Here is an 18,220-nt window from a genome sequence, read left to right as displayed (position 1 = left end):
TATGCACACAACTTTAATCTGGACCACAACGAACGTAATGTTTGATGTCGCGCTTCTCATCCGGAACTTTCTGTTTAGAAACCGTGAGAAATTTCCCGTAGAATTTTACGAGCCATAAAATCCGAATGTAAAATCTTGACGTGAAAGAAAAAGATAATAATAAATATTGAAGCTGAAAAAGGGGGAAAAAACGGATTTTACCAAAAATGAGATTCATTTGATAAAAACCTTTGAAAAGAAAATATAAATAAATATAAAGCAAAAATTGTTTATTTGGTATTATCATAAGAAATTTATCACTAATCATTAGTGTTATTAGGATAAATAATTATTATTTTTTATACCATGTTTTGATATATTTGATTGGCTTTAATAGTTATAATAATAACTTTGTTAATTAGAAAACTGTGAATTATTAAAAGTGTGACAATTTTAAGGATTTTCTTGTAGGAAATATACAGAAACCTATTTTTTTTTAAACGAAAGAAACATACACATATTTTGTATCCTATAAAACTTTGAATATTATTGTAAGCAGATTACTATTAATAATTTTTATCATAATTATTTGTAAAGAATTAATAAGTAAAAGTACTGTTATATTGCCTTACTTAATATTTAAGCTGTATACAGAAATACCTCGCATAGTACGGATTCTATATAGTCCGGTTTGAAGATGTCAAAACAAATTGTGTAGAAAATTATTTTTTTTAAATATACAAAACCGTTTTTTACACTTTATTCAGTCAATACTCTTCTTTTGCGGTTTACTTTTGATAACTGATTACCCGCACAATGTGAGGTATTTCTATACTGAAATAATATTTAAATTATAAGAAGACAAAAAATACATTAACTTCTTTGATATATTTTAAACTCATATCGATTTCAAATAGTAATCCCATAGTCATTACAATTACAAATTTGATTGATCCTCAAAATTTGGTCCATCTTCGTAAACCAAATTGTTTTTTTTTGTTAAAGGTATATCGATTCATTTTGATTATGTAAATGTAAGCGGCGGATAAGAATCTATGAGGAGAAGGCGTATCTCTTTGAGTAATATTACAGAATTTTCGCAGGAGCAAAAAACAGGGGAGAGGTTTTCCCACAGACAAAAGGAAGAGGTATAAAAAAAACGTACGGAATTTTTCTAAAGAATTCCGCGAACGCTCCGCAAACTGCGAAACATCTCTTTGTTATCGTCCTCGTCTCACCTAATACTTTTTTCTCATTTAATGTCTCTCTCTATATCATTAACAAAGTCATCTTCTTAATTACAAACAAAAAAATGTATTAATATATTCACATCACATTTTGCACATTATTATTATGAAAAAGACAGAATTCAAAGAATATAAATAAATATTATAAAAAAATATATGTGATTTTGTATAATACTTTATATGAAGTCAAATAATTAATTATTGGAGCAATGGAAAACATGAAACTTTTATATTTATTTAGTAAAATACGTTGAGTTTTCAATTATATTTTGGTACATCTATGCTTCGATTTACGGTACTTTCTATACACGTTTTCCCTTTAATAATAAATTAATTAAAAATAAATGTGGAAAGTTTTACATTTAAAACCGTATACAATTTCGATTTACACGTTTTTCTTATGTACTTACCGTGTAAATCCGGGGATAGGTGTAAAAATATTATTCATTATAAAAAAAAGGAAAATTGTTGAATATATATGTAAAAATTTTATTAATTTTTATTTTATTTTTATCTTATGAGAATTTTTTTTTATCATTTCATTAAATTAATATAGAAGTAAAGAAAATTCTATAACATTAAAAGGAATTAATGCAAATCGCAAGCTTATTTAATAGTTAAGCAATTGACAGAAATACCACTCATAGTACGGCTTCGATTAGTACGGATTCTATATAGTCCGGTTTATATTTTTCATGAGATTAATATAGAAGAAAAGAAAATCCTATAACATGAAAGGAATTATTGCAAATCGCAAACTTATTTAATAATTATGCAATTTACAGAAATACCTCGCATAGTACAGCTTCAATTAGTGCGGATTCTATAAAGTTCCGTTTCTTTTTTGTCATGACATTAATATAGAAGAAAAGAAAATCCTATAACATTAAAAGAATTATTGCAAATCGCAAGCTTATTTAATAGTTTAGCAATTTACAGAAATACCTCTGAGAGTACGGCTTTGATTAGTGCGGATTCTATATATTCCGGTTTATTATTTTTTTCATGATATTAATATAGAAGAAAAGAAAATCCTACAACATTAAAGGGAATTATTGCAAATCGCAGGCTTATTTAATAGTTAAGCAATTTACAGAAATACCTCGCATAGTACGGCTTTAATTAGTGCGGATTCTATATAGTCCGGTTTAATTTGTTTCATGACATTAATATATAAGAAAAGAAAATCCTGTAACATTAAAAGAAATGATTGCAAATCGCAGGCTTATTTAATAGTTAAGCAATTCACAGAAATACCACGCATAGTACGGCTTCTATTAGTGCGGATTATATATAGTTCGGTTTAATTTTTTTCATTACAGTAATATAGAAGAAAAGAAAATTCTATAACATTAAAAGGAATTATTGCAAATCGCAAGCTTATTTAATAGTTAAGCAATTTACAGGATACCTCGTATAGTACAGCTTCAATTAGTGCGGATTCTATATAGTTCGGTTTCTTTTTTTTTTCATGACATTAATATAGAAGAAAAGAAAATTCTATAACATTAAACGAAATTATTGTAAATCGCAAGCTTTGCGAAAATGGTAGAGGAGCCGGGTAACAATATTTTTAAACTTCTAAATTATCGGCTTATCCTATACGTTCAGGAAAAAAGCTTAAATGCGTATAAATTCAACTTATTTAAAGCAAATAAAATAGAATTAAGTTTAATTAAATTGTATACAAATTGAATCAACATAAACAAATTGCGGTGTTTACAAAAAAAAAAAAACACAAAATAATTGTTTCCATTATGTGGAAGCAATTAATTTCATTTTAATGATAAACATATTGTAATAAATGTAACTGGAGCAAAACCATTTAAATTCATTATTTCTCGATTTGGCAAATCCAATTGCGATGGAAAAGTGCGTGCGAATCCTTTTAAAATGAAATCGAAATGGATTCGGCGATGTAATTGCAATTTCGCGCGGATTAATTTGCGACAGTTTGCATCATTATATTAGTTAACCTTCGCAACGGACGATTATCGTTAACATTTTAATGCACCGACAAAATGTTTTACCGCGCAAATTGATTTCCCATTTAGTCTAATGCGATTGTTCGAAAATCAATAACAAAAAATAAATACATTAATTCTCATTGACACATTGATTGAAAATTAATATCTGAAATAACCGAAATTAATGAACGAATTACATTTATTAATGCACTGATTATTATACATATTATATGTATAGAATTATGAAAATGTATACAATAATTTTCACATATTTAACCCATCGTTACACACGCGGCGTCTGTGGGACACCAGTGGGTACAAACCAACCCCCCGATCTATGTACTTTCTCATAGTGACTTCCGATTTGTAAATGCACATTTTAGCATTTTAGAGTAATGCGTTGAAGGATTAACAAAATTCTTAGCAGAGTATATAAATAAATTGATTACTGACGTTATATTTAACGGAGTTTCTCAGACGCCACGTGAGTAACTGAGGTTTAATAGTTAAGCAATGTTCATTAGAGATAAAATTTGAATGTATCAATACTACAACAAACAATATTATTATAAAAATGTATGAAATCTGCAAGAAATTAAGTGAGAAAACTTATACTAATTAAGTGCACATATTTTTTACTAAAATATTGAATAAAATAAAAATTGTAATGATAATAGTTTTTTTTTTAAATATATAAGTAAAAATTGAAACTACTCTTTTTTTCTTGAACATTTCGCCTTGAACTTAAAATGAATTTAAGGCTGAGAATGAAAGAGTGAGAGAAAGATGTGTAACGTTGCGAACGGTTGCATTCTGTGCAATTTAATGTTCAAAAGGGCGCGTTAAATAATTCCGCAGGAATTCCGTTGAAATTCTCCAAGTTTGCAAATTATTTCTGGGACTTTGCCTAAGCCATTCCTTGGGTTCTCTTTGACAATTCACAACAAATATTATACATGCAATGTATAAGTATAGAATATAAATACGATTCTTATGCGTTTGTTGACGTGATTTTACAACAGACTTTCTTAGTAATTTCTATAATTAAATTTTAATAATATAAATTTTAAGATATTTTTTTTACTAACATTTCTGTAGTTCAATATTAATAATTATTATTTAATACAATTTTTGTTTAAGTAATAATAACTATATTAATATTGACCGAATTGTTAAATTTTTATTCATATTTTATTGTTTTGTATAGAAATAATGGAAAATTAAAAAAAAGTATTTTTTAAATTTTATGTAAGATCTACTCATTTCTGTAATTAATAATTATTTGTAAGATTTTTTAATCAATTGATACAATTTTATATACTTAATAAATAAAAACAATAAATTTTTGTCACTCAATTTTTGTAATTTAAAAAAGTAAATGTTTTGTTTTATCACTGAATTATAAGTAAATTTACTTTCTTTACTTTTCAATTTATGTTTAATTTGTTTCAGTGCACTGACCTGCATTTCGTCAGATTCCTTAGGAATCCCGATGTCCGGATCAGAACCAACGTCTATAGCAGCCTGCATGGAAAATGGCAACATAGAAATGCAGACTATCGCTCCCACAATGACCAACACCGCAGAACGCATCTTTCCTGCAAACAAACATAAAAAAAACACATATTATAAATAAATAACAATTTTAAACTTTTGATAGTAAATTTGTAATTTATAATCCAAATTAGGTCCAAACTAATGTGTAAATAAAAATAAAAATTTGATTATTAAGAAATAAAGTTTCTCCTTCAAAAAGTCTTGTATTAAATATTATCATTTATATAAGTATTTCAATGTGTTACTATGATAAATTTCGAAAAATTGATAAATTATCAATTGTATTTCAAAATAGAAGCTAACAAATATCATCTAATTAAATCTAAATGCGTAAGTACTAAAAACTTGCAATTAATTAGTGCGTTTGTATTAATTGGGCAATAGTTTTAATAAAATGTTTCAAAATTAGTTAAAAAAAATGTAAATAAATAATAAAAAAATGATTATTAAGAAATAAAAGTTAATCCCTCAAAAAGTCTTGTATTATATATCATTATTTACATTTATATAAGTATTTCAACGTGTTATATTTCCTAGAACACAAGGTTTAATTTTCCTATGTTATAAACAATTTCGAAAAATTGATAAATTATCAATTGTATTTTCACCAGTTTCTATCGATTTTATAGAATTTCTTAGAATTACCAATAAAAATTAGATGATTTCAAATATTTCCAAATTTTCACCTATTTCAATCTATTTTGTGGAATTTCTTTGAATTATAATAATAAAAATGAGAATTACTAATAAATATTTCCGAATTTTCACCAGTTTCATTTTTTTCAATTTTATAGAACAATTTTGATGTAATTGCCAGTAAACACGATACAATTCATCATTTTTAATAGTTTCTATTGTTCATAACAATTTTAATTGTATTACCAGAAAAAAAAAAACTAAAAAAGCTTACAAATATCATTTAATTCGATCTAAATGCGTAAGCACTAAAAACTTGTAATTAATTAGTGCGTTTCTATTAATTGGGCAATAGTTTTAATAAAATGATTCAAATTTGTTTTTTTTTCTGCTATAATCTAGTAAGCGTTAATCTGAATATTGTCTAGAACTCACGTATCTACATAGAACACTTGATTATAAATGGATATATTTCCGAATTGTTTGTAAACTAATTTGCAATTTCAAAATGCAAACTGATTATCTTCTAAATACATAAATAAGCAGTATATTTGTTAGCATATACATATTTTCTCTAATAATATAAAAATTAAAGATTATTTTGATTCATGTGGATCAAAGGATTGAATGTTTCTTCTATTTGTCTATTAAATTACAAATTAAAATTAAATTATATTTAATCGTATATAAGAAATAAAAATTTTTTTTTCGATAAATTATTGTATTGGTGGAAAGCTCTTAGCAATACCTTTGAAGCCAGAAACTAATGCGGGGATTAATTGACCCGTCAAATATATCATTCTTTGCGAATGGGATAATTCGCAATCACGTCGCAATCTTGCAACATTAATGTAACTGTTTGCTAATGGCAAGCGACGACGGGTTGAATTGAACTAATCTCATCCATCTGCGAGCATTCACAGAGAAAGGTGTAAGAGAAATAGAGATTTCCATCTATGAGAAAATAATACAGTAATTAATTTACACGCTCAATAATGGAAATCTCCAATCAGTGTAATCTACGTCCCTCTTGTAAATTAATGCAGATTAAGAACAATTGATTGGTATTAGTTTAATTAATTATTAAAACTTGTTACTATTTATGTTTTATTTCTAACACAATTTCTTAGTATGTTTGCCCATATCCTGACCTTAAATCATTTTAATTTATTAATATTTTAATATTGAACTTATTTCAATGAAAATCAATTAACAATGTATTCTTTATAACGATTTATGATTTAGTGTGCTTCATACTTTTCTTTGTTTATAATTATATATGTAATCACATGACTGTTGCAATCAATATTATTATAATTATTAAAAAAAAAACTTTATATTAATACTATATAATTTGGTTCATCAAAAATCCTTCAATCTTCAATGTTCGCCACAAAATTATCTGAGTCTTAGTTTTAATATTAGTCTTAAAAGAGTCTACTAATATGTGTATTATTATTTGAAATTAGTTTAGAGAATACTTATAAATAAAAGTTAGAAATAAAATATAAATATTCTAAGAATGTACAATTTCAACATCCACAAATTATCAAAATTCAACAATGTTGAAATGTTTTCAATATAATTTTTTGGTTTATTATTGTAATTTATACTTGTACAAAATAAAGTAATGAAAAGTTGTTTGTGCTTAGATAAAATGATTTATTTTAATAATCCTTAGACAGTGAATACCAAGAATCTTATCATAATCCAAATTAAGTACGAGTATTTTAAAGATTATATACAAATATATATTGAATTTTTAAATTCCATTGTTTTTTCTTATTTTTATTTAACATATGTTTATTTACTTTATATATTCATAAAATTCAAAATCAAAACTTTTATATACTTCTTTTAACTAAAATGTAAACAGTATATTTCATAGTTATTGCTTTAGAAAAGTATCAAAGTCTAAAATACATATAAACAAGTCAATTGTTTTTAAAAATTCCGATATATTTCCCAACAACTTGATATATAAGTAAACTTACAATTTGTTTATTTTGTTATATAGTAAAAATAGTAAAAATATAAAAACATAATACAGAAAAAGAATTATTATAACAAATAAAGTAGTTTTACAACATTTTTTGTTTCATTATTTTAAAAATTTAGTTAAGTTGTTAAAATTATTGTAATGAAATAGAAAAAAAAGACACCAGAAGATTGTTTTTACATATTTGTACTTAAATTAAAAAAAAAATCTCTTATAGTTGATGTGCATATAAAAATATGTAATTTCGTACTAAATCTTTTATAATATTTAATGATCAATATTTCATTGACTTCTTCTAAAAACAGAAAGATGTTGATATATAAAAAAACAATTCAGTAATTAAATAATTGTATAAAACGTCTTCACATTGTAGCATCCACTACGTCTCATTAATTTCGATTTTTGTGCATGATTTACAGCTGAGATTAAAAATGTAATTTCTATTTAGTTCATATACATATTAAATAAAGTAATTTTTCTCCAAATATTTGTTTAATATATAATGAACAAAGTCTTATTTGCAATTATTATAAATGGAATTGCTTTAAGAGACAAAAATTGATGTATTATCATGAAGCTGTGACGGTTCGAAGAGGATTATTAGTGTAAACCTTTAGATGTTCTCGTTTTGCGGAATTATGATGTTGTGATTGGGTTCCACAGACCGGATGCAATTACCGGATCCAATAAAGGTTTTGTTTGTACGGCGGAAAGGATGAGAGAGACTCTCATCGAAGCCACGCGTCGACATCTCGAAGTCATCAATTCCCTAATACACTGTGCCCTAATCACAAGCCTTTCTCCCCTATAGAACTTAATTGATTGTACTCGAATCGAAAACCTCTTCAACGCCGGAACTTCCAGATCAATACCGAATCATCTTATCCAAAGAATAATAACTGTGTGCGTTTCTGAAAGGACGATTTGAATCTTATACTAAGAGCAAAAAAAAAATAGAATATCATACGAGGACGATTAATGCGTATTACCATTTCGACTAAACCGAAACCTATTAAATTTAATCCAATTGAGCCGACGCCAATTACGGAATTAGAAAGGGCGCAACGAAATCTCGTCTTCGAGATGTGCAAACAGAATTTCTTTATTGGCCGTAATTGGGCGGAGGCGACCGAGCATCGAGGGTTCAGGAGAGACAGAGAATTAGATTTCGGACAAGTTTTAACGTAAATCCGAATGCAATTTGCTACAGGATTGTGTAAATATTTAAAAGTTTCGCATTCGTAGCCAAGTTTCAGAACAACTTTCCATCCTTTTTCTTCCTCCACCAAAAGAAGGAACGTGACCGTAGAATAAGGAAGAGGGAAAAAAATGAAAAAAAAGTGTTTCTTATCAATTCCGCCTTATTCGCTTGATTAGGATGACATTTAAGTGGATTTATAGATGATTTTGGACGCACACTTTTCCTTCTGTGTCTACTACTTTTTTCTTCTTTCTATATGTTTTCCGAGGAAGACGTAAGGGTGAAAATTTATATATATATATATATAAGGGTTGTCAGGATTTTGCAACGAGTCAGAAATCCGGCGTAAGTATGAAGGGGATTCGGTGGAGAATATTGGGGATGATGAGTACATCCTGGCGAGGCGATATTTATTGCCGCTCTGAAACACATTTATCATAACAGGACGACGCAGGACCGCTCGTCTTTACACTCTGCAGAATGACTATATTTTCATCTCCGTCTTTCTCTTCATATTTATATACGTGAATCTCTTCATTTGCGGACGCAAACACTTATTATTTATTGGGCACCGTCCTGCGTTTTATTGCTTGTTAAATAGAAAACAATCTTAGCTGTAAATCATGCTGGAAAAAAATCTGTTGGAAAACGCAAAGAATAATGAGAAGTGGTGAATGCGCCGGGCATTTTAACGTATTTTAACAATAATAAATTGTAATTTAATATAAGAAAAAATACATTATTAATTATATTATAATAAAATATGTTTTCACCTTATCTTCAAAGTACAATTAAGACAATGAGACTTTCTAATATTAGATTTTATTAAAATTATGAACATTATACGTAATAATTGCTAAGTTTATTGCATTGGTAAAACTAGTCTAAATATCATACATTTATTTGTTATAGTAAAATTCTTAACTTTTTTATTTCATTCATTTAGTATACAATTACTAATTTAAAATATAGATACAATGGATTGTTAAATTAAATGATCTGCTTAGTTACGTACTACAATAGTTACGTATCTTATTTAATCAAATTTTGTCTTTGTAAGTTTATTTTTGAATTTAAATAAATTCTCTTTATTATAGTAATATTATAAATATTCAATTCTATTCATTAAGATCCAAAGGATTATTGAAAGATTATTCAAATAAAAAATCTGCTCAGAATACAATAAATATCTTATTTTATCAAATGTTTTCTTTGTTTGAAAGTTTTTTTTCTAATCTCTTACTTATTTAAAATACAATAATTGTTTAATCAAATTTTGTATTTGTTTCTAACCTAATTTTCAATATAAATTTAAGTACACATTTCAATTAAAAATCTATCAATTAATTAAATATTTACGTACTATTGAAAGCCATATTTAGCTCTGAATATATATTTATAAATTACTATACAAAATTTCATATATAAGAAAATTTCAGTAAAATAGTGAAATTATATTCATTCACTTACATTTACTAATTTTTCTATAGTTTGTTTGAAATAAAATTCTATAAAATAAGTTTTGTTAAGTTAAGTATAAAATACATTCTATTAAGGGTAAAAAAAATCTTAAAATTATCACAATCTAAAACATTTTTAGTATGTTTACTTTGTGTTAATTTGTTTTAATTTAATAACAGACAAAAATATATGAAATAAGAAACCATATAAATGATTGCAACTAGAAATTTTAAATACATTTTTTGTAATACATATTACATTCAATCATGAGAATGTTACTGTTTGACACAACAATTTAGATGCAAGACTAGATATATGTGATTTGTGTAATGAAAGGTTTAAATGTAATCAATGCCTCATCAATGTTGGGTGTGTGGATCTCGAAACGTGAGCCCTGGGGTCTGATGAAATCGCAAGTGTCGATGGGATTTAGGGATGGAAAAGAAATGTGGGTTTGCGGGGGCCCACAATTTGGGCTTTTGGGGTTAATTGAGGTTACGCTAAATTACTCATGTTTACGAGAGATACAAATTCTGATTATTATCATGATGACCCAACCAGAATTCTTCAGAGCCTCTTTGATACTATAAGATTTACAGCCATGGAAGCAGTAATGTTTTCACAGACAATAAAATTTTGACAAAATCTCATTTGTCTGTCCCAATTTTAGAAAGATGATGATTTCCACGCAATAAAATTTTAAACTGTGGATTTACTACAGTTCCTTTTGAAAACTCCTCGATTAGTCCGGAATATTGAGGATTAAACGGACTATGTGAGGTATTTAAATTGTCGATCGGAAACCGAAGCATATAACAGCAGTATTTAATTCCACTCGAAATAAAGTTTAAATTGTGATTCCATTTTTAATGTAATTTCGAGTGAACATTTTCAAGCGTAAACAACAAAAAATGTTGTAAAACTAGGTGACATCGAATGACACAGGTAGTATTAGATTATGAGAGGTAAATCCAATTTAATTTCAATCCGCGTTAATTGCGTTGTTTTTTGGGGTGGGTTTGTGCAGATGGATTTTGCGCGCGATGTGTATGTGCGAAATTAATAAAACTTTTTGAGGTGGGGAAGCGACGAAATACAAAATTCTCAATTATAAATTTGAAATCGAAGAGAATTTACATCACATTTACATGGGAGGATATGCAAAATACGCAAAACGGATTGCGGAATCTTAACCGGTTTCTCTCTCTATATTCTATTATATAATACAGATATTTTGAATAAAAATTATTGAATAAAATGATTACAGTAATAATAGTCTGTGTAATTGGTCATATCGGACTCTTTGAATCCGGATTAATCGAGGATTATCTATTTAACTGAATAAAGGAAAAAAAGAATAATTTATTAAAAAAAATGGAATATAGTGAATACGGACTGGTTGAAGCCACGCTATGTGAGATATTGCTGTATTGAATGAAATGTGAATTATAGTAATATTTGTGCTATGAAGAAATATTCTTTGCATATTATTTCTTATATAACTTTTAAAGAAATCAAAACTGTTAGTACACTTCAATTTTTGATTTCTTTAAAAAAAATTCTAGTATAAAAAGATTATATGCTGGAAAATGTGTCTAATTTCATTATTATAGAACAGATTTTCGTTAGAGATGCTTTCTTAATTAACTTTTTATAGTTTAATTTTGTTAATTTCATTGTTAAAAATTGTGAAATTGTGGAAACATATACTTTAACCGTGTAATTCGGGAATCCGTGTAACTCAAGTATCTTGTCATTTGTAGAGTGTCCATAAAATTTGATAGTTTACTTTCTTAGACAAATCTATTGTAATTACATAAACGTAATTCAAAGATTGATTTATTGACTGTACAAGATTTTGTTTAATGGCTAAAAGATTAAGAATGTTGAAAACATATGCTTTAAAGAAATCGTGTTATACAAGGGTTATCGCAAATTGTAATCGTGTTATTTAAGACTTCGTGTAACTCAAGTATCTTATCATTTGTAGGGTGTCCATAAAATTTGATAGTTTACTTTCTTAGACAAATCTATTGTAATTACATAAACGGAATTAACAGATTTGTTGACTATAAAATATTTTGATTAATGGATTATAAATTGTGAAAACATATACTTTAAATAAACCGTGTTATACGAGGGTTATTGCAAATTTTAATCGTGTTATTCAATACTTAGTGTAACTCAAGTACAGTGAGTGAAGCCTGTATATAAAATTTGTTAGTTTACTTTCTTATATTAATCTATTGTAATAACATAAACACAAACGGTTTTCTACACGAAGAAATTCGAGTGCAAATATTTACACAACACGAAAACGAACGGTGGAAACGGGAAAAACGACGATAAACACAATATTAGTTTATTGAAAATGGAAAGGTGGATGCGTAAATTGGCCGGCAGGGAATCGGAGCCGCATTTATGTAACGGTTGTGGTGTAATGGTGCAATTATGAAAGTGTGAGCGCAATTCAATTAAATTCCAGACAATGAAACGCAATTGCGGGACGCGGCGATGTAATGTGGAATGGCCTCCACTCATCGAGGCAAAATTACAACGCGGAACGCACCTGTTGAATGCCAAAATCCGACGTATATCCTGAAGCGATTTTCCAATGTTTGCCGTTCACAAGATAAGAGCAAATCCACACCTACATTCTGATTTTTAGAAGAATTAAAAAAAAATCAAAATTTGAAAAAACTTATCTAAATATTTGAATATATTTTAAGCTAAAAAAATATTTAAATTAAACAACAATTAATTAATATATTGTAGCAGAATACTTGACCATCAAATATTGAATTGAGGTTTCTATTAAGCCATCATAATCAAAAGTTAGTTTGCATGAATTAATGCAATGGTTTCCCTTGTATCAATTTATAAGTGTTTTATACGTGACGAGCTTCAACAATTTTTCATATGTGATTAGCATAAAATCCAATATTTTTTTAAAACTATGTTTCTAATAACTTTTTTATGCTTCCCTTTGAACTAGTCAGTTTGTAAACCGCTGTTTTATATAGCTAAAATGAAATTATTTAATAAATTAGCAAAATCTTATAACTGTTGATCGAAAATTTGGTTTTCTTTAACTTCATTATAATACCAATCATAATTAAAGTCTTGAATAGATTTTATATAGTTCTTCAGCAGCTATCAGTAAAACAACAAGTGAAAAATATTCAAATTGGAAATCAGTGAAAAATGTACCAAAATTCAGCGTTGATAAAAGGAAGAAAATTAATAACAGCTTCAAAAAAGTTGTTACTAATTTTGAAAATGAAAATAAGGATGAAAATATCAGTCATCCATGTGTAGGAAGAAATCAGTTGCCAATTTACAGAAGGAGACGCTTTCTCGGAAAAAGTCTGATGATTTTGGAAAAAGATCCAAAAGTAAAACAGACAATAGTTAAGAAAAGACAACTGTGAAGGAATCTAAGACAAGACAACAATGATGCGAAGGATTTAAGAGAACCAACAATAACTAACTGAAATACAGACACAAGTTCATTGTCCTTTAAAACAGTTGTACGCGCCGCGGTCGATGTTGATATATTCAGAGTGAAACGTAAAAGTCCTGTTGTGTTTCATATATTTTTTTTATTATTTCGCTCTTATATATCAATGGAAACCCCGTGGTTTCCGCTTTCCGGGTGGTTAAAAATGTGTAAAGTGTTGCAAATGGCATCCACTCTGTTGGTGCTGGTCATTAGCGTACTCGCTTTTCATTTCACCATCAACAGTTTTCTCCCCGTTGATAGATAACCCTGTCTGCATGGACGTAAATGTGTTTAAACGCCAAACAAAAACATGATTTTTTCTCTCCTTAATGACTTTCACGATTGTTATGCAAATGCAATTTATTGTACATATATATTTACGTCGTTAAACACTTTAAATTTACATTAAACGTTAATAATTTTGCATTTTAATAATCTTAATGGCATTATTACGATTATATAATTTGAAAAGCAACAAGACTTACTAATTATTTTAATTAATTTTGATGTTATATAATGAAATTTATCATTATTTTTTGTTAGAAAATTGCATATAAATACTTCAAATTTATTATTATTTAAATAATTATATAATAATGGTTTATATTACTCATTAATGCCTAATCAATATTAACTAAAACATACACTAAAACTTCATGGCAAGACTTTTGTCTTGATCAATGAATACATAAGTAATTAAAAAAAAAATGTAATTAAATGTTAAATATGTGATATTTTTGTATGTTTATAAAACATTATTTTCGTGTATATTAGGTAGACATGTAAAGGAAGTTCAGTAATCGGTTTTGCGGAAACTACGATAAGTTTCCGGCAAATAATCTGCCGCTTCGTAGTACAATTTACCCTTGAGCGGAATTAATGCAACACAAATGCCCGAGGATTAGAAACCGTCCGTCCCCCAACCATGAACATAGCCCATGATCACGATGATACGCAACTGCCGACTACAATGACCGAAAGGGCCTTTTCCATTCCATTGCGCGAATGCACATCACTATCGTCAGTCAAATGTTGAATTGAAGTTTCCATTGAGGCAACATAATGAAAACTTAGTTTGCATGCATTAATGCACAGTAAATTGTTAATTTTATCTTGTACACCAGTGGATTCTAAGCATTATGTGTATCCCTTTGTTTACATATTTTTCATATTTTATGATCTTCAACAATTGTCCATATGTTATTATTCCCAATTTGGAAACCGCTGTTTTATACAGTTAATAAACTTAAACAATTTGTTAAAATGAATATTAATTTATATACTAAATTAAAGTTCTGTATTGAGCATACAAAATAAAACTTAGTTTTGTTACATTAATAGACACTAAATTTATAATTTGATAATTTAATTATGAATTTATTTATTGTACATTTTAATTCCTAAAATAAATTCACTCTTAAAGAAAATGTATAAAAACTTAATTAAGATATTATAAAATAAATTAAAACATCTTAATTTAATACTAATCTGTACATTCAGGAAAATCAATGAAATACATAAAGAATTTATCATAAGAGCAAAATTCTAAAATTCATTTACTCATTAGTTTTCAAACTGTTGAGGAAATAGAAATGGTCAATAGCCTGTGAATTCGTGAAATATTTAACTTTTACAAAATGTATCATAAAAGGAGAGTAATTACGACTATAATAATATAATGAATATAAAATGAAAAAAAAAATATTTAATACAAATTTCCTGATTATTTTTCATTGAAATTTTTAAATAAATTACAAATCAAATTGAAATACATGTCTTTCTATGTAAAAACAAAGGAAATTAATATTCATTTAAATTAATACAAAATTCTATAATTTGAACTTTCCATTTGCTAGAGTATTAAATTATTAAAAAATTTAAATTATAATGAAATTCTTTTGTGAAGTTATCATACATATTAGAACATTTCACAAAAACTAATTAATTTTCAATGTTCCGGTTTAACTTTCATTACATACTACGCAATTTCAATAGCCTCTAAATCTGTTAAATCCGTTGGTAAAACTGCTTTTGTATGCTCACCGTTTGCGGATGGTTTCAATACAGTACAAATGCAATTTTCCTACCTTTGAATCAAAGCGATCCGAAAAAGACTCGTTCATCGGATTTGCAGAAGTCGTGACTTATTTGCAGCACGAGCTCAATAACCATAATCATATTCGCGTAAAACACTACAATATTGAAGATTGTCAAGACCGTGACAAGCGTTGTCATATTTTTTTTTTGCCACACACACAAACTACCGCAACAATTGAAACAATGCTTAGCAACGGGAGATAATAATCACGTGATTATTATAAAAAAAATGACTTAAACATCAAGATGTGAGTGAAAATTAGACATTTTGTTAGAAAGGTAAGTTTTTGTTTGTTATTAGTAACTATTATTATTATTCATTAGTTAGGATGTGATTTCGAATGTGTAGTTAAATTTGTGAACGAATATGTATGCAGATAAATACTGAGAATTGGTTTTACGCATTTCCAACCCAAAACGTGTTTAATCTGTTTTATGCAAATCGTTGCGACTTAATCCGGACGCTCTGGGTAATAAGTATTTGGATCGTAAATTTAATTGCATCTAAAATGAACAGGAAGTAATCCCAATTAATAACGTTTTTTCTGTTGCAACAAGGATTGTTAACTTGAGAATTCAGAGAGATTGTGATTGTAGTGACAATTGTTTGTAAAATTGTACAGAAAGTTTTGTTTTTCATAAATTGACAATTTTGTCAGTTTTCACACACAAACTACCTTAACAATTGAAACAATGCTTAGCAACTAGAGATAATAATCACGTAATTATTATTAATAAAAACGTCAAGATGTGCGTGAAAACAGATATTTTGTTACAAAGATAAGTTTTTTTTTCTTATTAATCCCAACTAATAACATTTTTTCTGTCACAACAAGGATTCTTAACTTGAGAATTCAGGAAGATTATGATTATAGTGACAATTGTTTGCATAATTTGTACATAAAGTATTGTTTTTCAAAGAGTGAGAATTAATTTTCCGTAAAAGTAATTAATACTTAAATAATATTTGCGATTTATAAATTTGAAAAAAAAACTATTAGTTTGCTAATTAAGAGAGATTGTGATTAATGTAGTCTTCAGGATTAAAATCGATTACTGGTAATATGCGGTTACGTCAATATCCTGGACTGTTTGAAACCGGATTAATTGAGATCTTTATAACCGCTCAAATTGAGATTTGATTTGAAAGAAAAAAACTAAACTTTTATATATATAAAATGTATTTCTGTAAAATTTTGTTATGAAATTTTCAAACCGGTCTACAATAAATCCGGACTGATCGAAGCCGGACTATGTGAGATTGTTCTGAATATAATTTGTACGAAAACAATTTTCATTTCTGTTCATAAAGTGAGGATTAACAAACCCTACTGTTAAGGATTTGCAAATCTGATAATACGCAAAGAATAAATGATTATTATTATACTATTAATTAATGGTAATTCCGTTCATCCCATTCTATTATTCATTCAGATAATTTAAATATTCCGTAAAACAGTTTTTCTTCCACCTGAAATAATTATGCGTTAAATTTGTCCGAAGGCGATTTTAGAACAAATACAGCGAATAAATAGTCCATTTTTTTTTCTCTCTCTCTCTCGTTTTCATAAACCTGACGTGGTAATTAATTTTCCATCAAAACTAACCGCTGTAAAACAAACCGAAACGAAACGAAAAAAAAAACGTGAACGGGTATAAAATACTAAATAATGCGCGGCATAAATCTGCAATTCTGAATGCCAATGGGCCAAATAAATATCATAGGTAGAATATGAGAAACGAAACAAAACAATACCAAAAAAAAAGTTATGTATAAATTGCCCATTTTACTGTAATTTGTGTGCAGCGAAATGTCACGAGGTAATATTTTGCACTATATATTTTTAGTTTTTTTTTTCCATCGCTTTTTTGTTGTATGAATAAACTATTACGTGAATGCATTATATAAATGTTTTTTTTTTACTGTCCGTCGATACGTGTCGAATTTATAACAGTCGTTTTTTTCTCTGGAATTCAAATTCCTAGTATTTCTCGGTTTAACTTTGTAATTTAACTATTTATTAGTAAAGGTATCATTATGTGCGAGGAGGAGAAACAAACGAATGTTGTAACTAGGATTGATGTTATGTAATATGGATACGACGCGGCGCATCCGCCATGTGTCGCGTTTGCACACGAACACAAAAATACAACTTTGTTCGTTGCATTTGTCGCTGTTGTTATTCTTCTCTACTTGAGAGGAGCAATTTGCTTTTGTAACCCATTATTTATTCAACTAAAGTGTGCAGTATGCGTGTAGGTGATAAAAACACAGCAATTTTTTCAAACGTTTTATAATAAAAAAACTGCTTGAATAATTCCATTTAATTTATATTAAAATAATAGATTAATTTAATTTTTTCGTAGATTAATTTTAAAAATTGATGTACCTCGCACAGTACGGGTAAACGTTTTCGCCAATTAACTCGACTGTATAGAGAAAAAAATTGACACAATTTTATACAGTGTAGTATTTTTTAAAATTTACTAAAATAGAAATTATCAAATAGGACTATAGCGAATCCGCACTGATCGAAGCCTTGCAGTATAAAAGAAAATATATTTATCATAATG

The 18,220-nt window shown here is 27.5% G+C and overlaps 1 protein-coding gene across 1 annotated transcript in view; it reads right to left on the bottom strand.

Moving 5' to 3' along the window:
* The window catches only part of LOC108567149 (allatostatins MIP), a 44,424-nt gene that overhangs the window by 3,238 nt on the left and 22,966 nt on the right, over positions 1-18,220 (bottom strand). Inside the window, exon 2 of the mRNA XM_017927449.1 lies at positions 4,655-4,791. Within this exon, the coding sequence (XP_017782938.1) occupies positions 4,655-4,786 (132 nt within the window). The 5' untranslated portion in view covers positions 4,787-4,791. The remainder of the gene's footprint in view (positions 1-4,654; positions 4,792-18,220) is intronic.

The sequence above is a fragment of the Nicrophorus vespilloides genome, unplaced genomic scaffold, assembly GCF_001412225.1.
Source record: "Nicrophorus vespilloides isolate i.1.1-1 unplaced genomic scaffold, Nicve_v1.0, whole genome shotgun sequence".
Lineage (NCBI taxonomy): Eukaryota > Metazoa > Arthropoda > Insecta > Coleoptera > Silphidae > Nicrophorus > Nicrophorus vespilloides.
Note: the sequence above shows the minus strand (reverse complement) of the source record. Positions and strands in the feature narration are given on the sequence as shown.